The 20,755-nt window shown below is 48.7% G+C and overlaps 1 protein-coding gene across 1 annotated transcript in view; it reads right to left on the bottom strand.

The window, feature by feature from the left end:
* Nucleotides 1-3,761: 3,761 nt before the first annotated feature.
* Nucleotides 3,762-20,755, bottom strand: part of FKBP6 (FKBP prolyl isomerase family member 6 (inactive)) — a 42,939-nt gene continuing 25,945 nt past the window's right edge. Inside the window, exons 9-10 of the mRNA XM_056865573.1 lie at nt 3,976-4,196; nt 3,762-3,810 (exon numbers count right to left, since the gene is read on the bottom strand). Coding sequence (XP_056721551.1) covers nt 3,762-3,810; nt 3,976-4,196 — 270 coding nt within the window. The remainder of the gene's footprint in view (nt 3,811-3,975; nt 4,197-20,755) is intronic.

The following is a 20,755-nucleotide window of genomic DNA, read 5'->3' as shown; positions in this document are numbered from 1 at the left end:
GCAAAACGCTCTCGGTGGAAGGATAGATCGCCTTTCTTTATGGCCCTGGAAGGGGATCCAATATCAATAGCCAGAAGAAAGGAGGCATAGAACTCGGACGGGGAGACTGCCCAGAACCCGTTCAGGATGGAAGGGGCAGACGAAGGCAAAGTTTGTATCTCAGGAAGCTGGGAGACTGTGGTTCCTGGCATCCTTGCAGGTCCTCGCTTTCTCCTTTTCTTCTCGACAGATGAAGCTTGGAAATTGCGTGATGTAGAGAAGGGAGGGAGGGGACGGCAGGCTGGAAAAGCATTCTGACAAATCCATGCCCTGGCCTACAAAAACCAGGCAGCTGAAGGAACCCATCTGCCTTTAGAAAAACCCACAAACGCAAGAACGGTCGGCTTTGCCCTGCGCAAAGGCAGGCACCCTGAGGCATTTGGAGAGGAGTCGATGTAAGGAAAGCAAGCAGGCTGCCGAGACAGAGCAAGGAGGGGTCAGCCAGAGGGGGTACAAGAGGCCAGATAAAGGAGGTCAGATGGTGGGAAGAAAGTGAGGAAACAGGGGCCAGGAAGAAAAAGCTTTTTTAGGGAGGGGAGGAGCTGTGAATCTTGGAAGCCAAAAAGGCTACTTGTCTCCAAGCTCAAGGGCTGTTTTTGACCTTTATGCTCTAAATCAGGGGAGTCGAACTCAATTGTTACAAGAACCGGATATGGCATAAATGTCACTTGGTCAGGCCGGGCCATGCCTCGCCAGCCCAGATTGGGGGGGGGGAGCTACTTTGGCTGGCCCGTGGGCCAAATAAGAGCTCTCAAGAGCCCATGGACCATATGTTTGACACCCCTGCTCTAAATGGTCTGAGACCTGGATATCTAGGAGTTGCCAACCTTCAGGGGGGGCTGGAGGCCTCCCATAATTACAACTAATCTCCAGACTACAGAGCTCAGTTCCCCTGGAATCATAGGCCCACTTTTCATGTTTTTCATGGAGTGGAAAAAAACACGTAGCAACCACAAAGAACAGACCAACACAGGTTTGAGAAGACGTGGAGTTGACGCGGTTTTTCTGCTAAAACTCGAACCGTTCATGAATAATCAAAAATTTGCCGCGGGCCAAAACAAAGGCGAAACCGTGCCAAACCTCCGTGAAAAAATGGCCATAGAGTTGGGACCACCAGGATCATCTAGTCCAACAATGCAGGAAATTCACAACTGCCTCCCACCCCCACACACACACCCAATGACCCCTACTCCATGCCCAGAAGATGGCCAAGATTCCCTCCCTCTCATCATCTGCCTAAGGTCATAGAATCAGCATTCCTGACAGATGGCCATCTAGCCTCTGCTTAAAAACTTTCAGGGAAGGAGCACTTACCACCTCCCGAGGAAGCCTGTTCCACTGAGGAACCGCTCTAACTGTTAGAAAAATTCTTCCTAATGACTACATGGAAACTCTTCTGATTTAATTTTAACCCGTTGCTTCTGGACCGACCTTCTGGGGCAACAAAAAACAACTCGACACCCTCCTCTATATGACAGCCCTTCAAGTACTTGAAGATGGTTATCACATCCCCTCTGTCTTCTCCTCTTCAGACTAAACATACCCAGCTCCTTCAACCTTTCCACATAGGACTTGGTCTCCAGACCCCTCACTATCTTTGTTGCCCTCACCATCCTTGTTGGAGAAAATGCCTACTTTGGAGGGTGGACTCTACAGCACTGTACCCTGCTGAGGTCCTTCCCCTCCCCAAACCCTGCCCTCCCCAGGCTCCACCCCCAAAACACAACTCCAGAGTTGGAAATAGGGTTGCCAGCTCCACGTTGGGAAATACCTGGAGGTTTTTGGCGTGGAGTCTGAGGAGGGCAGGGTTTGGGGAGGGAGGGACTTCAATGTCATAGAGTCCAACTGCCAAAACGGACTGGTTAATGGATGTCATCTGGTGGTCTTCTTCCCAGTAACCTGTGTTCTCCATTTCCCCTTTCCCATCGAGCAGCCTCAATGTACATTACGATGACGGAAGGTTTAAATGCTATCCTAAGCAGTTTACACACTGGCCTTAGAATCATGCCGTTCGATTCTTTTTATATGTGGTTTTATTTGAACTATGCTGCAAAGTCTTTTAATTTGCACAGCAGGTTTTCAAACATTTGCTATGCCTTTATACTCTCTTCTATTTTTATACTTTTTTACTTTATGCTGTTTTTGTTGGCTTATTGTTTAGATATTTTTTTAACAGATTCTTTTTATTCTGGAGACGGCCTTGGGCAATTTTGGGAGGGGTGTGCAGTACAGAATTCTATTAAATAAATCAGAGGGAACCCGCACTTCACAGATTCTTTCGACTGAACCTGCAAAAGTTTTGTCTACAGCAACGGCAGGTCCTTTGTATAGGTAGAATATCCCTCTTAAAACAGATTAAAATGGATAAAAGAAACTGAATTCCCTACCTGGGCTTAAAACCGACTGTCAGAGGATAGCTAAATAAACAAGTATTTCATTGCTCTAAAGGAGAGAGAGCCAGGGTGATGTAGTGGTTAGCCCTGGATCTAGGAGATCCATTTTCGAACCCAAAGTCTGCCATGGAAGTTCATTGGGTGACCTTGGGACAGCCTCTGTTTGCCTACCCTACCTCAACAGATGGCCACTGTGAGGATAAAATGGAAGAAGAAGAAGAAAGGTTCATTTTTATACCCTGCTTTTTCTCTACCCCTTCAAAGTGGCTTAGAATCTTCTTCCCTTCCTCTCCCCACAACAAACACCTTGTGAGGTAGGTGAGACTGAGAGAGCTTGAAGAGAACTGTGACTAGCCCGAGGGCACCCAGGTGGCTTCATGTGGAGGAGTGGGGAAGCTAACCTGGTTCACCAGATTGGAGTCCGCCACTCATGTGGAGGAGTGGGGAATCAAACCCAGTTCTCCAGATTAGAGTCCGCCGCTCATGTGGAGTGGGGAATCAAACTTGGTTCTCCAAATTAGAGTCCACCGCTCTTAACCACTACACCATGCTGGAGGTGGGAACAACAATGTTGTACACTGCTTTGGGTCCCCTTTGGAAAGAAACATATGTACATAAGGGCCTTCAAGCCGCAACCCATTTATGGCGACCCCAGCAAGGAACCTGCGAGGCAAATGAGAAGCAGAGGTGGTTTGCCGTTGCCTTCCTCTGCAGAGCCTCCCTTGGTGGACTACCATTCAAGCGCCAACCCTGCTTAGCTTCCAAGCTCTGATGAGATCTACCACGCCACCTTCCCTCCCATTGGGAAGAAAAGCAGGGCATAAATAAATGCAGTCACTTCTCCTGGGAAAGGCAGGAGTTCCACTGCTGTGGGGCGGTCATCAAGCACTCATCCCTTGAGGATCCCTCTTGCTTCTTAGGAGGGGGACATTTCTGGCCACACCAACTCCATCCAGCTGAACAGTAAGGATCCAAGACCTTCCCTTGACACAACAGGGAGCCCTGCTTCTCCAGGAACATCAGTCTAGAGATCAGCCTGCAGGAAACCCTTCCTCTGGTCCACCCCACCCTCATGGGAGAGGGAGTTCTAGCTGAGGCGAACAGCCAAACTCATCCAGATTGATCCTTGAGAGATAAAATTATCTTCCTCTGGAATTTTACAGAAATAGATGGAGCGAAAGGGCTGTGGGATTGAGTTTCAAAGGGCTATTGGAGGCAACGCTAAGCGTGGAGCCAGCAGGCTTCTGGGGGGGAGGGAGACTAATTGTCCCCGAATATGCCGTCCCCTCCCCTAATTATCAGGATAACCCTACGCGACTTAATCATGTTTCAGATCTTCCTGCCCGCCAGCTTCATCATGGTCCGTATCTTGGAACAGCTACAGAGAAAGAAATCAACAGGTGAAGCTTTTCCTGACCGGGTGAGTCCTGTCTGCCACAGCACAGGCCAGTTGCCCCGCACTGTCCTTTGCCACAGAGTGTGCAGATACTGTTGAGCCCCAGGTATTCCAGGATGAGTCTGGAGCCCTTGATCTTTTTCTCACCTGGCTGACTGACCATGTCCGGCAATGGAAACGACACTTTCTGGGCACCTCTGAATCATTTCAGTAGATTCTTTAGGATAGTAGGAAGCACCATATTCTTGCAGTTCCTGCTCTTCCCAGGCGGTTGACTGGAGGTCACTCTTCCCATGCTCAAGGACATCCAATTTGTCCAGCCCACCAGTTAAGATCCTCTTCTGAATCCCTGTTCTCTGGGCTCCCACCTGCAGAGGGGAAGTAAGCTGCTCTGAGCCTGGTTCTGCCGGGAAGAATGGGATATAAGAATGAATGGATAAATAAATAAGTGGGTGGCAATCAGAAACGGGGCTTTTTCGGTGGTGGCACCTCGGCTTTTGGAATGTCTTCCCCCTTGAGGCTAACCTGGTGCTACCTAATCCTCTGTTAGGCACCAAGCCAAAACATGGCTTTTATAATCCAGACTCTTAACTTTATTACAAAAAAAAGCGGAATCTGCTTGCATTTACCAAGATTTGAAAGCAGCTTTGCACAGCTGTGCTGATTTTTCTTCATGTGACATCTTTTCATTTGTTTAGAGATGTCTTTCCAGTTATGCCTTCTTGCTGGAAAGTCAAGCTTTTGGTGGAAGCAGAGAAGGGTATTGTGTTGCCACTGGCTGTCCTGGAAGTCTCAAGACGACATTCTTGAAACAAGGCAGTTTTTGTAGGGAGCGAGCGATTTCTACCCACCAACATTTTCTTCCTTTTTGGGTACTTGCTGAGGATACTGGTGATGTGCGCCAGATAGCCAACTTTCTTCTTCTTTCTGTGCAACTGGATGTGACAGCAAGTTAGTGAAGAAAGTGGCTCGTGCAGGTGAAGGGGAGTGGAGGAAGATTTCATCCTGGATTCTTAAGAAGCTTCCTATTATGTAGCGTGGGCGATACACGAGGCCAGAGACGGAGTTCGAATGACAACCGGTTTATTTAGTAATGGCAACAAGAGCGAATTGAACTGGGGCTCAATCCCCCTGCTTTTATGCCCACTGCTGGCCCGCGCTGTCCCCCATCCGGGATCGTGATTGGGTGGTTTAAACCGTAGGCCTATGGGGACCCAAGCTTGGGAATTGAATGAGTTCCCACTTGATTAGATCAGCAAGTAACGTGTATACATTACACTGATTAGATCAATCGCTAGCATGCATACGTTACACTTCCATAAGAAGGCAGCTAAAATATAGTCTCCACTCAACTCACAAGGCTGAGAAAACTGCTAATCAGACTCTTAACTGAGGGGTTCTATCTGCTTTTTTTAGCTGTTTGTACAGTCTGCTTTTGTTGATGGAAAGCGCTTTCAAATCACAGCTTTCTGATGGGGACCCTGTACGGTTTTCAAGGCAAAAGAAGAACAGAGGTGGTTTGCCGTTGCCTGCCTCTGCACAGCGACCCTGGACCTCTTTTGCCTCCCATCCAAGCACTAATCAGGGGCAACCCTGATTAGCTTCCCTGATCCGATGAGACGGTCTGCTTCTGGAATACCGCTGTAGCTTGCTTATGTAATTTTTATGCTCTGGCTTGTTTTTAACGGCTTGCTTGGGTTTTGTTGTAAAGCTCCAGTGGCCACCCGGCTTGAGCCAGAGGCATCGTATACATTTTCTAAACCAACAAACTCAGTCTTCGTTCTGAGTGTCCACCTTCTGACACTGAAAGCAATTCAGATACCGGAACAGTGAATGTGCATCAGGGACATAAGAACGTAAGAAAGGCCCTGCTGGAGTAGACCAAGGCCCATCAAGTCCAGCGGTCTGTTCACACAGTGGCCAACCATGTGCCTCTGGGAAGCCCACAAACAAGACAACTGCAGCAGCATTATCCTGCCTGTGTTTCAAAGCACCTAATATAATAGGAGCTAATATAATTTATGTTGATGAATGCTTAAAGCCTCACCAATCCACACAACAGCCATGCGAGGTATGGCATTATTCCCCTACTGCCGGTGGGGTGGGGAACTGGGGCTCAGAGAACAGTGGCTCGCCCAAGGCCAGTATGCCAAGTTCATAGGTATGGTATAATTTGAACCAGGTCCTTTCTTGAACGGTCCTTTCCATCTTCCTTCTTAGCCTCAACATCACATTCCTGACCCAATCTAGGCCAATAAAGGTTATATGTATGTATGTATGTACATTCCTGACCCATTCTAAGGGTTACAGATACAGCAAGCGATTTGATGAAGGTTGGGAAGAGGGTCACGAAGAGAGGGGTTCCACACCCACAAAAGCAGAGTTTTTCTGTGTTATGCCAACCAGGTATTAATTGCAGGAGCTTAATGAGAGACCCGGTACGGGGGGGAGGGGAATTAGCAGTCCTGCCAGCTATAAACCTACGGCCAAGCTGCTGTTATTTTTATGCCAGGGGTTGTGTTAAGCTCGCTGGCATTTCCTGCAACCGCCTGGCATTGGGAAGGAAACCTGATCCAGGGAGGTCAGCTTTAGAGGGGCCACATAACGCTGTTCTTCAAAGATCAGGTTCTCTGCCGGTGGGCAGGTGGCACGGCAGGTAAACACACGGGCAGCGGCTGCCCCAATACCTGTGAATAAAGGCAAAGCAGGAAGCTCCTTGGCACAATTACAACTCTTTCAGACTACATTCGGGGCACGGTCATCAAAAACTTGTCTTGCTGTGCCCTCATCAGTTAGGTTTGGTGCCTACTCTCCACGAGGAAACCGCTCTAGGCTGTCCATAAAGACAGTGAAGACACAGAGAAGCCAAGGGGAAGAGAGGAACCATGGCTCAGAGGTAGAACATCTGCTCAGCATACTGAAGGTCCCAGGTTCAATCCCCAGCATCTCCAGTTGAAATGATTTGGTAATAGGTAATATGAAAAACCTCGAGACCCTGAAAAGCTGCTGCCAATCTGAGTAGACAATACCATCTTTGATGGACCAATGGTCTGATGCGGTATAAGGCATATATTCAAAGTAGCTCCCAAAAGGTTCAAATAGTAATGCCAACGGTATTTATAGGTCGTGCTCCAGCATTACTGGTCAGTCTTCTATGGCATAGGGAAGATTCGCTGGACCCTGGCCACAGAGAAGCATGAAACCCTGAGTTTTCCAGCCATACTGGCTTCAGATATTTTCCCACACAAAGTAAAAAGTCAAAACCGTGTGTGGGGCTTGTTTTTTAAAAGGACGCACAAGTCCTGAACTCAGGAAACGTAGAACCCGCTTTGAGAAACTGCTTCATGTCACTTCACAATAAGGTGAGCTCTCTTCTTCTGCTACCTCTACAGAGGAGAGGAAAGGGAATCTCCCTTTGCGGGCTCCTACCACAGCCCGTGTACACTCACTTGAGCCCCGGTTGCCAACTCAAGGCATGTACCCATGCGCACATACAGAAAGATAAATATACCCTTTCTGCAGAGAGAAGCTTCTGTTCCGTCAACTTTTCCCCGTGAGGTTTTGCTGACAGGCCTCCCAGTATTCCTGTGTGCAGCAAGGGTAATTCTAGCAGCTGTAAGAGCTAAATCGGGCCGGGAAGTCATCGTGAGCCATTAACGCAACACACTTCTTTTGTGTGCGCCACAACCCTCCTCCTGAAGCGGAGAGCGAGGGGTGAAGAACGTCAGAGGACACGGCTAAGCCAAGGCTGCGGCATCCTTCGCATTTTTAACCTCCGGAAAAAATCCTCCGTGTGGGCAGGATAGGGCAGGCGGTACCCCACCAGCCATCCCAGGGTCGGCTTAACGACCCCCCCCCCCATCGAGCCCCCTTGTTTTCCCTCCCACTCGGCTCTTTGGAAAGTGTGGTGTTTTTCTTCCCCCGCTGCTCACGCCTCACCTGAAAGGCCGATTGTGCTGCATGCCCAGTAAAAAGGTCGTGAGGGAACTCTGGCTTTGCGCCGTCCTGCCAGTTCCAATCCAAACGGAGCTGGGGTGTGGGGGGGAGACGTCTCTGTGAAGGGGATCAGAATCCCTGTGCTTTTCTGGGTTTCGCAGCCAGGAGCTTAAAACCAGATACTGCACACGTCCACCGATTTGCCGATCCTTAGGGAAGAAAGGCCTCTATTCAATGTGTTCTTTAACGCTCACTTTCCCATTCCAAGCCAATGTGGTGCCAATAACACTGACCAATGGGATGAGCTCCTTCGACATATACGAAGCTGCCTTATTCTGAGTCCATCTTTGTAGAAAAATAAGTTATCTGGCGGTGAAGACGTCTTTCCCAGGTTCAAGTTTCTTTAGAGAGTAGTGGTTAAGAGCGGTGGTTTGGAGCGGTGGACTCTGATCTGGTGAACCGGGTTTGATTCCCCACTCCTCCACATGAGCGGCGGAGGCTAATCTGATGAACTGGATTTGTTTCCTCGCTCCTACACATGGAGCCAGTTGGGTGACCTTGGGCTAGTCACAGCTCTCTCAGCCCCACCTACCTCACAGGGTGTCTGTTGTGGGGAGAGGAAGGGAAGGTGATTGTAAGCCAAGGGTGAAATGGTGATGGGAGAACTGTGCATATCAGGCTGAGTTCCTTGGAAAGAAGGGTGGAATAAAACTGTACTAGATAGATAGATGTGGTAGGTAGGGTTGTCAATTCCCAGTTGGGAAATTCCTGGAGAATTGGGGGTGGAGTCTGGGGTTTGGGGAGGGAAGGGGCAAACAGCAGGGTATAATGCATTATACCCTGCTCTTTGTCCCTTCCCTCCCCAACCCTACCTACCACATCTATCTATCTAGTACAGTTTTATTCCACCCTTCTTTCCAAGGAACTCAGCCTGGTATGCACAGTTCGCCCATCACCATTTCACCCTTGCAGCAACAACCCTGTGAGGTAGGCTGTGCTCCGTGTGTGGGACTAGCCCAAGGTCACTGCGGTGAGCTTCCAGAGGAGAGCTGGGATTCCAGCGTGGTGTAGTGGTTAAGAGCAGCGAATTCTAATCTGGAAAACCGGGTCCAATTCCCCATATGAAGAGGGGCTGTGGCTCAGCGGTAAAGCATCTGCTTGGCATGCAGAAGGTCCCAGGTTCAATCCCCGGCATCTCCAGTTAAAGGGACTAGGCAAGTAGGTGATGTGAAAGACCCTTGCCTGAGACCCTGGAGAGCTGCTGCTGGTCTGAGTAGACAATACTGACTTTGATGGACCAAGGGTCTGATTCAGTATAAGGCAGCTTCATATGTTCAAGCTGCTGGGTGACCTTGGGCTAGTCACAGTTCTATCAGAACTCTCTCAGTCCCACCTACATCACAAGGTGTCTGTTGTGGGGAGAAGGGAAGGTGATTGTCAGCCACTTTGAGACTCCTTAAAAGGTAGAGAAAAGTGGAGCATAAAAACCAACTCTTCTTCTTCCAGCCTGGCCTGCCACATCTAGTCTATCACCCTATCTACTACAACACACTGGCTGCTATCATGAGCCTCCACGAATGCTTCATCTCTCTTGGGTGGTCATTAACATGACACGGGAACACAGAGTCTCGTAACGGGATTATAAGAGTTGGAAGGGACAACCAGGGTCATCTAGCCCAACCCCCTGCACAATGCAGGAAATTCACAACTACCTCCCCCACACACAACCCCAGTGACCCCTACTCCATACCCAGAAGATGGCCAAGATGCCCTCCCTCACATCATCTGCCTAAGGTCATAGAATCAGCATTGCTGACAGGTGGCCAGCTAGCCTCTGCTTAAAAACCTCCAGGGAAGGAGAGTTCACCTCCTGAGGAAGCCTGTTCCACTGAGGAACCGCTCTAACTTGTTAGGAAATTCTTCCTAATGTTTAGACGGAAACTCTCTTGATCTAATTTCAACCCACTGGTTCTGGTCCGACCTCCTGGGGCAACAGAAAACAACTCCGCACCATCCTCTATATGACAGCCCTTCAAGTACTTGAAGATGGTTATCTATCACCCCTCAGTCTTCTCCAGGCTAAACATACCCAGCTCCTTCCACTTTTTCTCATAGGACTTGGTCTCCAGGCTCATTCTTGAAAATGTGAAGAGGCTGGGCGCAGGGAGGCCATTTTGAGCGTCCTCTCCAGTGGCGGCCCTTTGACACTCTTGCTCAACCCTCTGGATGACTTCCTAACTCACCCATGGGACAATGAGGCTATGCACTCTGCCCCCAACCCGGCCCTCCAGATCCCTGGAGTGGCAAGCGGCTTGGCTCCTGCTCCACATCACCGCAAATGGGCTCTGCATGCCCGGCACACAAGGCTTTTTCACTGCAACGTTCCCTGCTGTGTTTTGTTTGGGGCGGGTGGAACGGCGGCACCCTGGGGGCAGACCTCAAAGATAGGCTCTCGCCCTTGCCTCGGTCCTCATCTGGCAGAGGTGGCAAGGCCCGAGGCGTGGCAGGGGGAGGGGGGAGGGTTCGGCACAGATCCCCCTTTCTTCGCCCACCCCCACGTTCCCTCTCCCCCCAGCCCAGTGGCCGGCCTCGGCTGGCAGCCGAGCCTCTCCTCACACAAAGTGGCTCCTTGTTCGGCCTTCCCGGCAGCGGGCTGCTGCGGAGAATTTCATGGAACCAGCTCCATTTCCTGATGGAGTTTTATTACATTCCCAACAGAAATAAATAAATTGGGGGGGGAGGCAAGGCTGTCTTGGAGCTTCGGCGGAGGGAGGACGGCTCAGGGCTGGCCTTGGGAAACAGGCCCCGAGGTAGGGCGAGGGGTTGCGAAGGCCGGGCTTGCCTCTCTGCAGGGACAGCCGCCGTCCTTGGGAGCAGAGTGCCAGGAAACTCCCAGGGCTACCTAGCCAGTCCACACTGTAGTCTAGAAGCACTCTCCTGGGGAGGCAAGCAAATTCTTCCCCCGGCCAACCTGTAGACGGTTCTCTCTTTCCACACTCACCGTTCCTTCCCTTCCCTATGCTTCTACCACCCTTGAACATCCTTGCCCTGGATTCTTCTTCTTCAAGTCCCCTCTTTCAATTCTTCCATTGGTAAATATTATCTGATGAAGACCACCGATCTATCAAGCTCAGCTTTGTGGGCGGTGACTGGCAGCAGCTCTCAGTCAAAAGGTCTTTTACAGCAACGGCTCTTTGAGCTCCTTTAACTGGAGACGCTGCCACTAAATGTACCCGGAGGCAAAGCTGCCACAAGATGCCCCCCTGCTTATTTTGCACCCTACTGTCTGCTGTTGGACCCTGCTAGGCTTGCCAACCTCCAGGTGCTAGCTGGAGATCTCCTGCTATTACAGCTGATCCCCAGCCGACAGAGATCAGTTCACCTGGAGAAAATGGCCGCATGGGCAATTGGACTCTATGGCATTGAAGTCCCTCCCCTCCCCAAACCCCACCCTCCTCAGGCTCTGCCCAAAAAACCTCCCGCAGGTGATGAAGAGGGACCTGGCAACCCTAGCCCCTGGTCTCTCCCATCTGTGCATCTGGCCTCTGTGCTTTTGACCTGGTCATGTCCTGAATACTTTTACCGGCTGCTCCACTCTGCAAATGAACTGAACTTGCAAGGGAAGCAATTTGGCCATGCAACTGTAGCTGCCGAAGGAATACTTTGCTCCAATATAGCAAGCTCAGCTTTTGTATCACAGCAAGGCTTGCTCAAACAAAGCAAAAGCTCTTGATTTATACATTTATACTCCACCTTTCTCTGCAATGAGGATCCAAAACGGTTTATAGTAGTCTCTCTTCCTCCATTTTATCCTCACAACAACCCTGTGAGGTAGGTTAGGCTGAGTGCATGTGACTGGCCAAAGGTCACCCAACAAGTTTCCATGTCAGAGCGGGGCACTCAAACCCCTGCATCATATTGGCTTCATAAGAGCACAGCCACTTTGCAAATGAATTAAAAATGAACTTTGCTAAATTTGAGTTTGTAGGCAGCCCGTGATTAGTCTTGCAAGCAAACTTGGTGGCTCAGACCATGCAATAAAATAACATCTTTTGCAGCAGAGGCTTTAAGGAGCATCTACAGCTTTAAGGAGCCCTCTTGCCATAAAAGGGAGCCCCATGGCGCAGAGTGGTAAGCTGCAGTACTGCAGTCCAAGCTCTGCTCACGACCTGACCTGAGTTCGATCCCCACAGAAGTCGGTTTCAGGTAGCCGGCTTGAGGTTGACTCAGCCTGCCATCCTTCTGAGGTCGGTGAAATGAGTACCCAGCTTGCTGGGGGTAAAGGGAAGATGACTGGGGAAGGCACTGGCAGACCACTCCGTAAACAAAGTCTGCCTAGTAAACGTCGGGATGTGATGTCACCCCATGGGACAGGAATGACCCGGTGCTTACACAGGGGACCTTTACCTTTACCTTGCCATAAAGATTACCAGAAAAGGCTCTGCTTGGATATCACCCTCTTGACAATGTAGCGTAAATTAAGGTGAGGGATGTCAGGCCTTTAGGGGAATGGCTCTAGGAAATGTGAATAAGGAACTGGGAAATGGGAAGAAACTTCAGCCTCCTTCTTGTTCAGGCTTTTAATAATTTTTTCCTTTTCCTCTCTGTTTTCCACAGCTCACATACATTACTGTTTTATTGATGCTGGGTTGGCAGGTTTTTCCATATTTCATGACTGTTCTCAGCTGCAGGTTGTTGCGCTTTACGGCTGGTTTTATGTGATCCATCTGATTTTTGTACAGTTGTTTTTTCTTTTATTTGTGTCATTATGTGTGTTGTTATTATTTGCTTTGTCTTTTACTTTGGAAGCTGCCTCGGGAACCCTTGAGGGGTACTTGTGTGAAAGGTCGGGGCACTTATTTCTAAAAAATAAAATACTTGGGAGCCTTTCTGGTTTGAAGAAGAGGAAGAAAAGAAAGCCTTTCATGAAATAAGCAGAAGTCTTAAACTTGTCAATCAGCCTTGAAGTCTGGTCACCGAAGCGATATTTGTTTCATAGCAGTATACATTCAAGATGGCCCTCCAAACAAGCTGGAAAGAACCAAGTCTCTATCCCAGTTCTCTTCCTTCTCCTTTGAGTCAAGTGAGGGGTACTGAAGAGGTGACCTTGTGCATAAACAGCAAATGTATGTGCAAAGTGTGTCAAACTGCAGTCAATTTCATGGCAAGAGACTAACAGAGGTGGTTTGCCATTGCCTAAGACAGTGAAAGCTAGGTTAGGTTATACTGGTTTTGGCCCATAGCATAAAATGTGTACTTAATCAAGAGAAAACTAACGAACTAACTAAAGATCATCAGGAAGAGCAGTTTTTGATTGAATTAGGATTCAGGATTACAAAAGCAATACACACACCTAAGGTGACAAGAACAGCCCCACTGGGACAGACCCATGGAAAAGCCAGTATAACACAGCACCACGTTTCCCGCAGTGGTCAAGTAGATGCCCCTGAAAGGCCACCAAGCAGACCATGGAAGCCAAAGCTTTCCCCTGTTGCTGCCTCTCCTGGAACTGGCGTTCAGAGGTACACAGCCCCTGGATAAGGAGGTTCAATTTAGAACCATCACAGCTAATAGCCCAAAAAAGGCTTCTGCTCCTTGAATGTACAGTCTTAATTTAAAACCCTCTAAACTAGGGGTGATTCGTCATTACATTCTTAGGTTACCAACTGGATGGGGGAGAAATGGTCGTGTCCCTTAGATGATGGAAAGCGACGTCAAGTCTCAGCTGACTTATGGCTATCCTCCCTCCCCGTAGGGCTTTCAAGGCAACCTGGGCTTTCTTGTTGGTGTCCCACCTAAGTTCTAAGCCAGCGTGGTGTAGTGGTTAAGAACGGTGGTTTGGAGTGGTGGAGTCTGATCTGGAGAACTGGATTTGATTCCCTGCTCCTCCACATCAACGGCAGAGGCTAATCTGGTGAACTGTATTTGTTTCCCCACTCCTACACACGAAGCCAACTGGGTGACCTTGGGCAAGTCACAGCTCTCTTAGAGCTCTCTCAGCCCCACCTACCTCACAGGATGTTTGCTGAGGGGAAGGGAAGATGATTGTAAGCCGGTTTGAGTCTCTCTTAAGTGGTACAGAAAGTTGGCCTATAAAAGCCAACTCTTCTTCTTCTAACCAGGGCCAATACTACTTAGCTTCCAAGATCTGCTGACATTGGGCTAGCCTGGACCATACTTGGCAAGGCCCTGTCCCTTTAAGAGTGCTAACAGAAACCTGAATCTTGTTTTCCTGTCATGAAGTTAAACATCACCACCCCAGAGTTACTGGCAGATCATACTGATCTTAAAGGGACACGGACCAGTTTAAAAGTTGGCAACCCTAGTGCATTCCATGGCAGGGAAGAAGAAGAAGAGTTGGTTTTTATATGCCGACTTTCTCTACCACTTAAGGAAGATTCAAACCGGCTTAAAATAACTTTCCCTTCCTCACAATGGACATGCTGTGAGGTAGGTGGGGCTGAGAGTGTGTGACTAGCCCAAGGTCACCCAGCTGACTTCATGTGTAGGAGCGGGGAAACAAATCCAGTTCACCAGATTAGCATCCGCCGCTCATGTGGAGGAGTGGGGATTCAAACCTGGTTCTCCAGATCAGAGTCCACAGCTCCAAACCATCACTCTTAACCACTACACCATACTGGCTGGAGTTCTGTAAGTTAACTATCATGTAGCGACGGGCTTTTTCTATTATGTAGTGAAGGACTTTCTTGCCCCTTCCTGAATCAGCTGTCCATCAACTTCTTTGAGTGTCTCCAAGTTTAGTACAATATTCAGGGTGGAGATGTTCCCTCTGCCCACTTTCTCTATACCACACATGGGGGGCTGAATGCCCCAACCACACTCTGCTAGGATGTTAGGGGGGCATCCAAAAGGGGAAGAAGGCCTCAAGTTCTCTGGGTCCTATCCTACCTTGGAATTTCATGCATTTCGGCAGGTGTGTGTATGTGAGAACAGCTGCTACAAGAGATAAATGGTTCTTCGAAAAGACGCTATGGAGACTTGGTACAACGTTTTGCTTTAATCTGCCCAGGGATCATCTAAGGAGTCAGACCCCCTCTTGCTTTGGCTCCAAGTGACATCTCTCTTTAGCCACTGGGGGAAAGCCAGTCACAAAGACACCCCCCCCCCATTTATGGCTTCGCTTTCCTCAAATGCAAAGGACTTTTATTTCAACCAACACCCCCTGAATATTTTTGCCCTGGCTGGACATGAGGGAATTCTTAGTGGAAAAACCTTCAGGTATGCTCAACCAAAATATTATTTACAGTTTTGCTCGGTAATCCTGCTCTTACCCTTCTAAGGAAAATAAACATCGGTTCAACAAAACTCAGCAGTCTTTTTTTTTAAGGGTTCTGTCTGTGCTGTCTAATAGTGCTCATGAGAAAGAAACAAATTGTCTAAAGAGTAGGGTGGTAGGGGAGAAATAGATATACAAACACACCCTTCGGAAAATATCAAACAAAGTGCTAGAAAGGCATTTTTCACCAAGAAAAATGCCACTGTTGGTACAAACCTGATTTGTGTGTGTGTATATGAAGACAGGAACCCCCCCCCCCCAAAAAAAACGGCTGCAGTTAAGCAGGAAGGTGGGTGTAATTGCTTGCAGACAGCATGGCCAAGAACTTCCTGAATCTCACCCCCCCCAGCCAAAAAAATAGCAAAAGAACAAGTATGTAGAAAAAAGAAAAAAGGAGCAACCCACAACTGCATTTGGGGTGGAGTGTGAGCAATCAAACAGCCACGTGTCCCTAAGATGGAAGGGCAGCCTGACTTTCTCCATTGTGGATTGTTTACTCAGGAGCAGTTGCAAAAGTTCAAAGCTTCCAGCTCAGGTGCACTGCCAGGATGGGGATGCAAGTAACCAGGATGCAATCGCAGGTGTGTGGGGAGGGAGGGAGGAAAGGCTGGAATGGAGATGGCTTGAAGTTGAAGGACCAATCCAGGAAGGAAGCTCAAGGATCCTCCAAGAAAACCTCTCTGACACATGAACACATGAAGCTGCATTATACGGAATCAGACCCTTGGTTCACCAAAGTCTGTATTGTCTACTCAGACCAGCAGCGGTTCTCCAGGGTCTCAGGCCGACCAATAGAATAGAAGAACTGAAGTGAGGTCGATGTACTTTAACGATCTCCTCCAAGTGCAAAGGATTGTTAAAGTGCATCACTTAACATGTCAAAGCAGCCCCAGGGTGATCTTGAGCCAGTCACTTACTCATCTTAACCTACCTCACAGGGCTGCTGTGAGGATAAAAGAAGGGGAGATGAGAGAACCATGTGTTCCAGCATGGTGTAGTGGTTAAGAGTGGTGGTCTCTAATCTGGAGAACAGAGTCTGATTCCCCACTCGTCTACATGAAGCCTGCTGGGTGACCTTGGGCTATTCACAGTTCTCTCAGAACTCTCTCAGCCCCATCTACCTCACAAGGTGACTGATGTGGAGAGGGGAAGGTGACCGCAAGCCGCTTTGAGACTCCTTAAGGTAGAGAAAAGAGGGGTATAGAAACCAACTCTTCTTCTTCCCTGGAGGAAGGGCAGGATAACTGTGAGAGGGGAAAAAGCAGTGTTCTTCAGAAGACTATCTCCACAGCATGCAGGCAAAAAAACCTCAAAGGAACCTTTCCATAACTTTAGGGCTGGTAATGTTAATTAGTTGTGGACTGATACATCATCTGAGGACTTGCTTGCCAGCACAGATAGAACACCAGAGGCGGGACTTTGTTGTCACCTCAAACACAATGCTTTGAAATGCATCCAATGGGTTCCCCTTCAAGATGGGAAGCTCAGCTCACCTGCTCGTAAATCCCCTGCCTAACTCCAACAGCGCTGGGCTTGTGACTCATGAAAACATAATGACTCCGCTGCTCAGCATTTCCTGACAGCAAGAACGCTTTTTCTGCTAAGATTCTCCCCTCCCTTCAAGCATCCAACTGAAAGGACCTTAATACTGTTCAGCTTTCTCTCTCCGGACCAGCCTTAGTAACTATGACAGAAGCTGGGAGCCACGAAGTGGACACAGTTAAATTGTGGAACTCCCTGCCCCAGGACGTGGTGATGGCTGCCAACTTGAAAGGCTTTAAGAGGGGAGTGGACATGTTCATGGAGGAGAGGGCTATCCATGGCTACTAGCCAAAATGAATACTAGTCAAGATGCATACCTATCTCCAGGATCAGAGGAGCATGCCTATTATATTAGGTGCTTTGGAACACAGTCAGGACAATGCTGCTGCAGTCATCTTGTTTGTGGGCTTCCCAGAGGCACCTGGTTGGCCACTGTGTGAACAGACTGCTGGACTTGATGGGCCTTGGCCTGATCCAGCGTGGCTTTTCTTATGGCTGCCAACTTGGAAGGCTTTAAGAGGGGAGTGGACATGTTCATAGAGGATAAGGCTATCCATGACTGCTAGCCAAAATGAAAACCAGTCCTGATGTGTGCCTATTCTCTCCAGGATCAGAGGAGCATGCCTATTATATTAGGTGCTGTTGAACACAGGCAGGATAAATGCTGCTGCAGTCGTCTTGTTTATGGGCTTCCTAGAGGCACCTGGTTGGCTACTGTGTGAACAGACTGCTGGACTTCATGGGCCTTGGTCTGATCCAGCGTGGCTTTTCTTATGTTCTTATGCTGACACACATGCAAGAGTCTCACAAGAGTCTCGCCTTACCCGGTGCAACAGCAGCACCCCCCCCCCCCAAAAAAAAACAGATGGCCACCGGGGGCAAATGCTGATTGTTAACAATAACTAAGGAGATCTGAATCATCACCGCTTTGCGGCTCAGCCCCTAATGCATTCTGCAGGACTGCAAAGTATGATGGCACCAGCCACAGGGGGAAGGAAAGGGCACACGACCTGGCTTCTAGAATTTTGCAGGCAGGCTCAGGCTCCTGTGTTTACATTCCTTTTAAATTAGAAAAAAAATACAGTTGCCAGGCTTGACTGCCTGGTTCGTGGGGCCAGCAGTGCCTTTTATTAAGCAATAGCCTCAAAGGCTGTGCTGCTTCCACGACTCCGCAAGAGTAGCTGAGAAAGGCAGAACCTGGTTTCCGGCACAGAAGGTGAAACCCTAAGGAGATCCAAGTTCGGGTTGCCAACTTCCAGGTAGTATCCAAGCACAGGTCATAAATTACAAAGTCACATGTATTGTTCACCAGTAGGCGCATACAGCTTGCTGGTGAGTAAAGTGACTACCCAGCTTGCTGGGGGTAAAGGGAAGATGACTGGGGAAGGCACTGGCAAACCACCCTGTAAACAAAGTCTGCCTAGGAAACGTCGGGATGTGATGTCACCCCATGGGTCAGGAATGACCCGGTGCTTGCACAGGGGACCTTTACCTACCTTTTAGGTGTATACAAACAGGTAAGTGTATAATCCTAGTTTTAAATATAGGTAAGTAAACACATCACCATGTATATAATAATTCTAACAATATTTTTTCTTCTTCTTTAGCAACAATATATTCATCAGAAGTAAAAAAATATTGTTAGAATTATTATATACATGGTGATGTGTTTACTTGTGTGTGTAAAGTGCCGTCAAGTCGCAGTCGACTTATGGCGACTCCTTTTGGGGTTTTCATGGCAAGAGACTAACAGAGGTGGTTTGCCAGTGCCTTCCTCTGCACAGCAACCCTGGTATTCCTTGGTGGTCTCCCATCCAGATACTAACCAGGGCTGACCCTGCTTAGCTTCTGAGATCTGACGAGATCAGGCTAGCCTGGGCCATCCAGGTACCTATATTTAAAACCAGGATTATACGCTTACCTGTTTGTATGCACCTACTGGTGAATAATACATATGACATGTTTGTATGCACCTACTGGTGAACAATACATGTGACATGATTTATGACCTGTGCTTGGATAGGACTTTTGAATTATGATGGTAATATTGGAATTATATTGAAATTGCTTGGAATATTTGTTTTCTGTGTGAATTTTCGTTTAACTACTATATACACAGAAGGGTCTATCTTTATATTAACTTCCAGGTAGTAGCTGGAGATCTCCCGCTATTACAACTGATCTCCAGCAGATAGAGATCAGTTCACCTGGAGAAAATGGCCGCTTTGCCCATTGGACTCTACGGCATTGAAGTCCCTCCCCCCAGGGTCTGCCCCAACACTTCCTGCTGGTGGCGAAGAGAGACCTGGCAACCCTAATCCTAGTGGGAATCTGTTATCACACAAGAGCTATCACGAACTCCAACAAAACTTTATTTGGAGTGAGGAAATTAAACAACAACAACAAAAACCCTAAGAACAAGAAGAAGAAAAACCACAACTGTACATACACAATTCACCAGACCTACAGGTCTTAATTCTTACATGCACACTACATCGGGGTGTCAAACATAAGGCCTGCAGGCCTGGGCTGGCTCCGAGAGCTCTTATCCGGCCCCTAAGCCAGCCGAGGCAGCCAACCCCTTCTAAACCTGGGCTGGGAAAGCATGGTCTGGCCTGACCAGGTGACATTTATATCCTATCCGGACCTCATAACAATTCAGTTCGACACCTCCGCAGCTCATGAGAGGGAGGGCATCTTGGCCATCTTCTGGGCATGGAGTAGGGGTCACTGGGGGTGTGGGGGGTAGTTTGGAATTTCCTGCATTGTGCAGGGGGTTGGGCTAGATGACCCTGCTGGTCCCTTCCAATTCTATGATTCTACATCCTATCTGGATAAAACAACCAGCGTCTGGGATTGCAGAGGAGCCTGGACTTCTCACTTTATTTTTTACATTGTTCTCACCTAACATAATATTGCATGACTTGAATTGTTGAACTCCACCAGTGTTCTTTTGGAACTGCACATTTTTTTCCTGGAACTGCTCGGTTTTGTCTGGTTGCACATAAAAACTTAAGGGGAAAAAAGCTGCAGGCACAGGAGAAAGCCTCCAAGCCCTTTGGACGAAACTCACACAAGATTTCTCCAGGCTTTGCCTGGTCGGCAGCAGTGAAGAAAAAGAGCTGAACCGAAGGGGTTAGGCTGCCAGGGGAGCATCAAACCCGACAACGGTCCTCGCTCCTGCTCCAGAGAGAAAGAACCCCCTCCGACACAGGAACAAAGAAAGGGGCAGAAACTTCTAAAGGGATAAAGTGGTCGTACCGGGCAGCCTTGCTTGGGGAGCCTCCTCTGAATTCCCAGCTCAAAGAAACACCTCATTCATCACTTTTAAACAAAAGCGGCTTGCTTGCCATGCCGGACAAAAGGAGTAACAATGGCTGGAGTTTGCAGCCAGGCAGCCAGCCGCAAACTGACACATCGGCCCCACTGTTCCAGCTCACTGGGGAAGAAAGGAATTCCAGTATCAATCACACCGACCAACAGGTTCCGGGCTTCCTGTCCAGGGGACTTCCTGGGTCCCAAAACAGAACAGCATGAAGGGACTTTTTATATATATATATTTGGAAAAGTTTGGGGAGAAGGGGGTGAAAAAGGTTTCCTTTAAAAAAAAAATGCTACAAGAGAGCCTCTTTTAGCTAATAATGAAGCGAACAGTGTATTAAGAAGGAAAACATTCAGCGCTAACCTTGGAGAGGGAAGACAGAAAAGCTTTTCATAGTGCCCTGGCCGCAAAATACAACTGCCAGTTAAATCAGCTCCATTCCCCGGCGATTGCCAACACAAACTAAGGGGCAGGGACAGGGAGAACATTTCAACCAACATCTCCTCCCCCCGCCAAGTGAAAAAAACACACACACACACCCCAAGTCAGGAAGCCTGAAGGTGCCAGTCATAGGCTTCACGGCAACACTTCGGCTGGCGCCACAGAGTGCGGTCTCCGCTCTGCTGAGCCCCAGACGCAGCAGAGTTGTACAGAAAAGGCTGCCCCTGTTCACTTCCTACATAAGAACATAAGAAAAGCCATGCTGGATCAGACCGAGGCCCGTCAAGTCCATCAGTCTGTTCACACAGTGGCCAACCAGATGCCTCTAGGAAGCCCACAAACAAAACGACTGCAGCAACATTTTCCTGCCTGTGTTCCACAGCACCTAA

This window comes from Euleptes europaea, chromosome 19 (genome assembly GCF_029931775.1).
Source record: "Euleptes europaea isolate rEulEur1 chromosome 19, rEulEur1.hap1, whole genome shotgun sequence".
Classification (NCBI taxonomy): domain Eukaryota; kingdom Metazoa; phylum Chordata; class Lepidosauria; order Squamata; family Sphaerodactylidae; genus Euleptes; species Euleptes europaea.
Note: the sequence above shows the minus strand (reverse complement) of the source record. Positions and strands in the feature narration are given on the sequence as shown.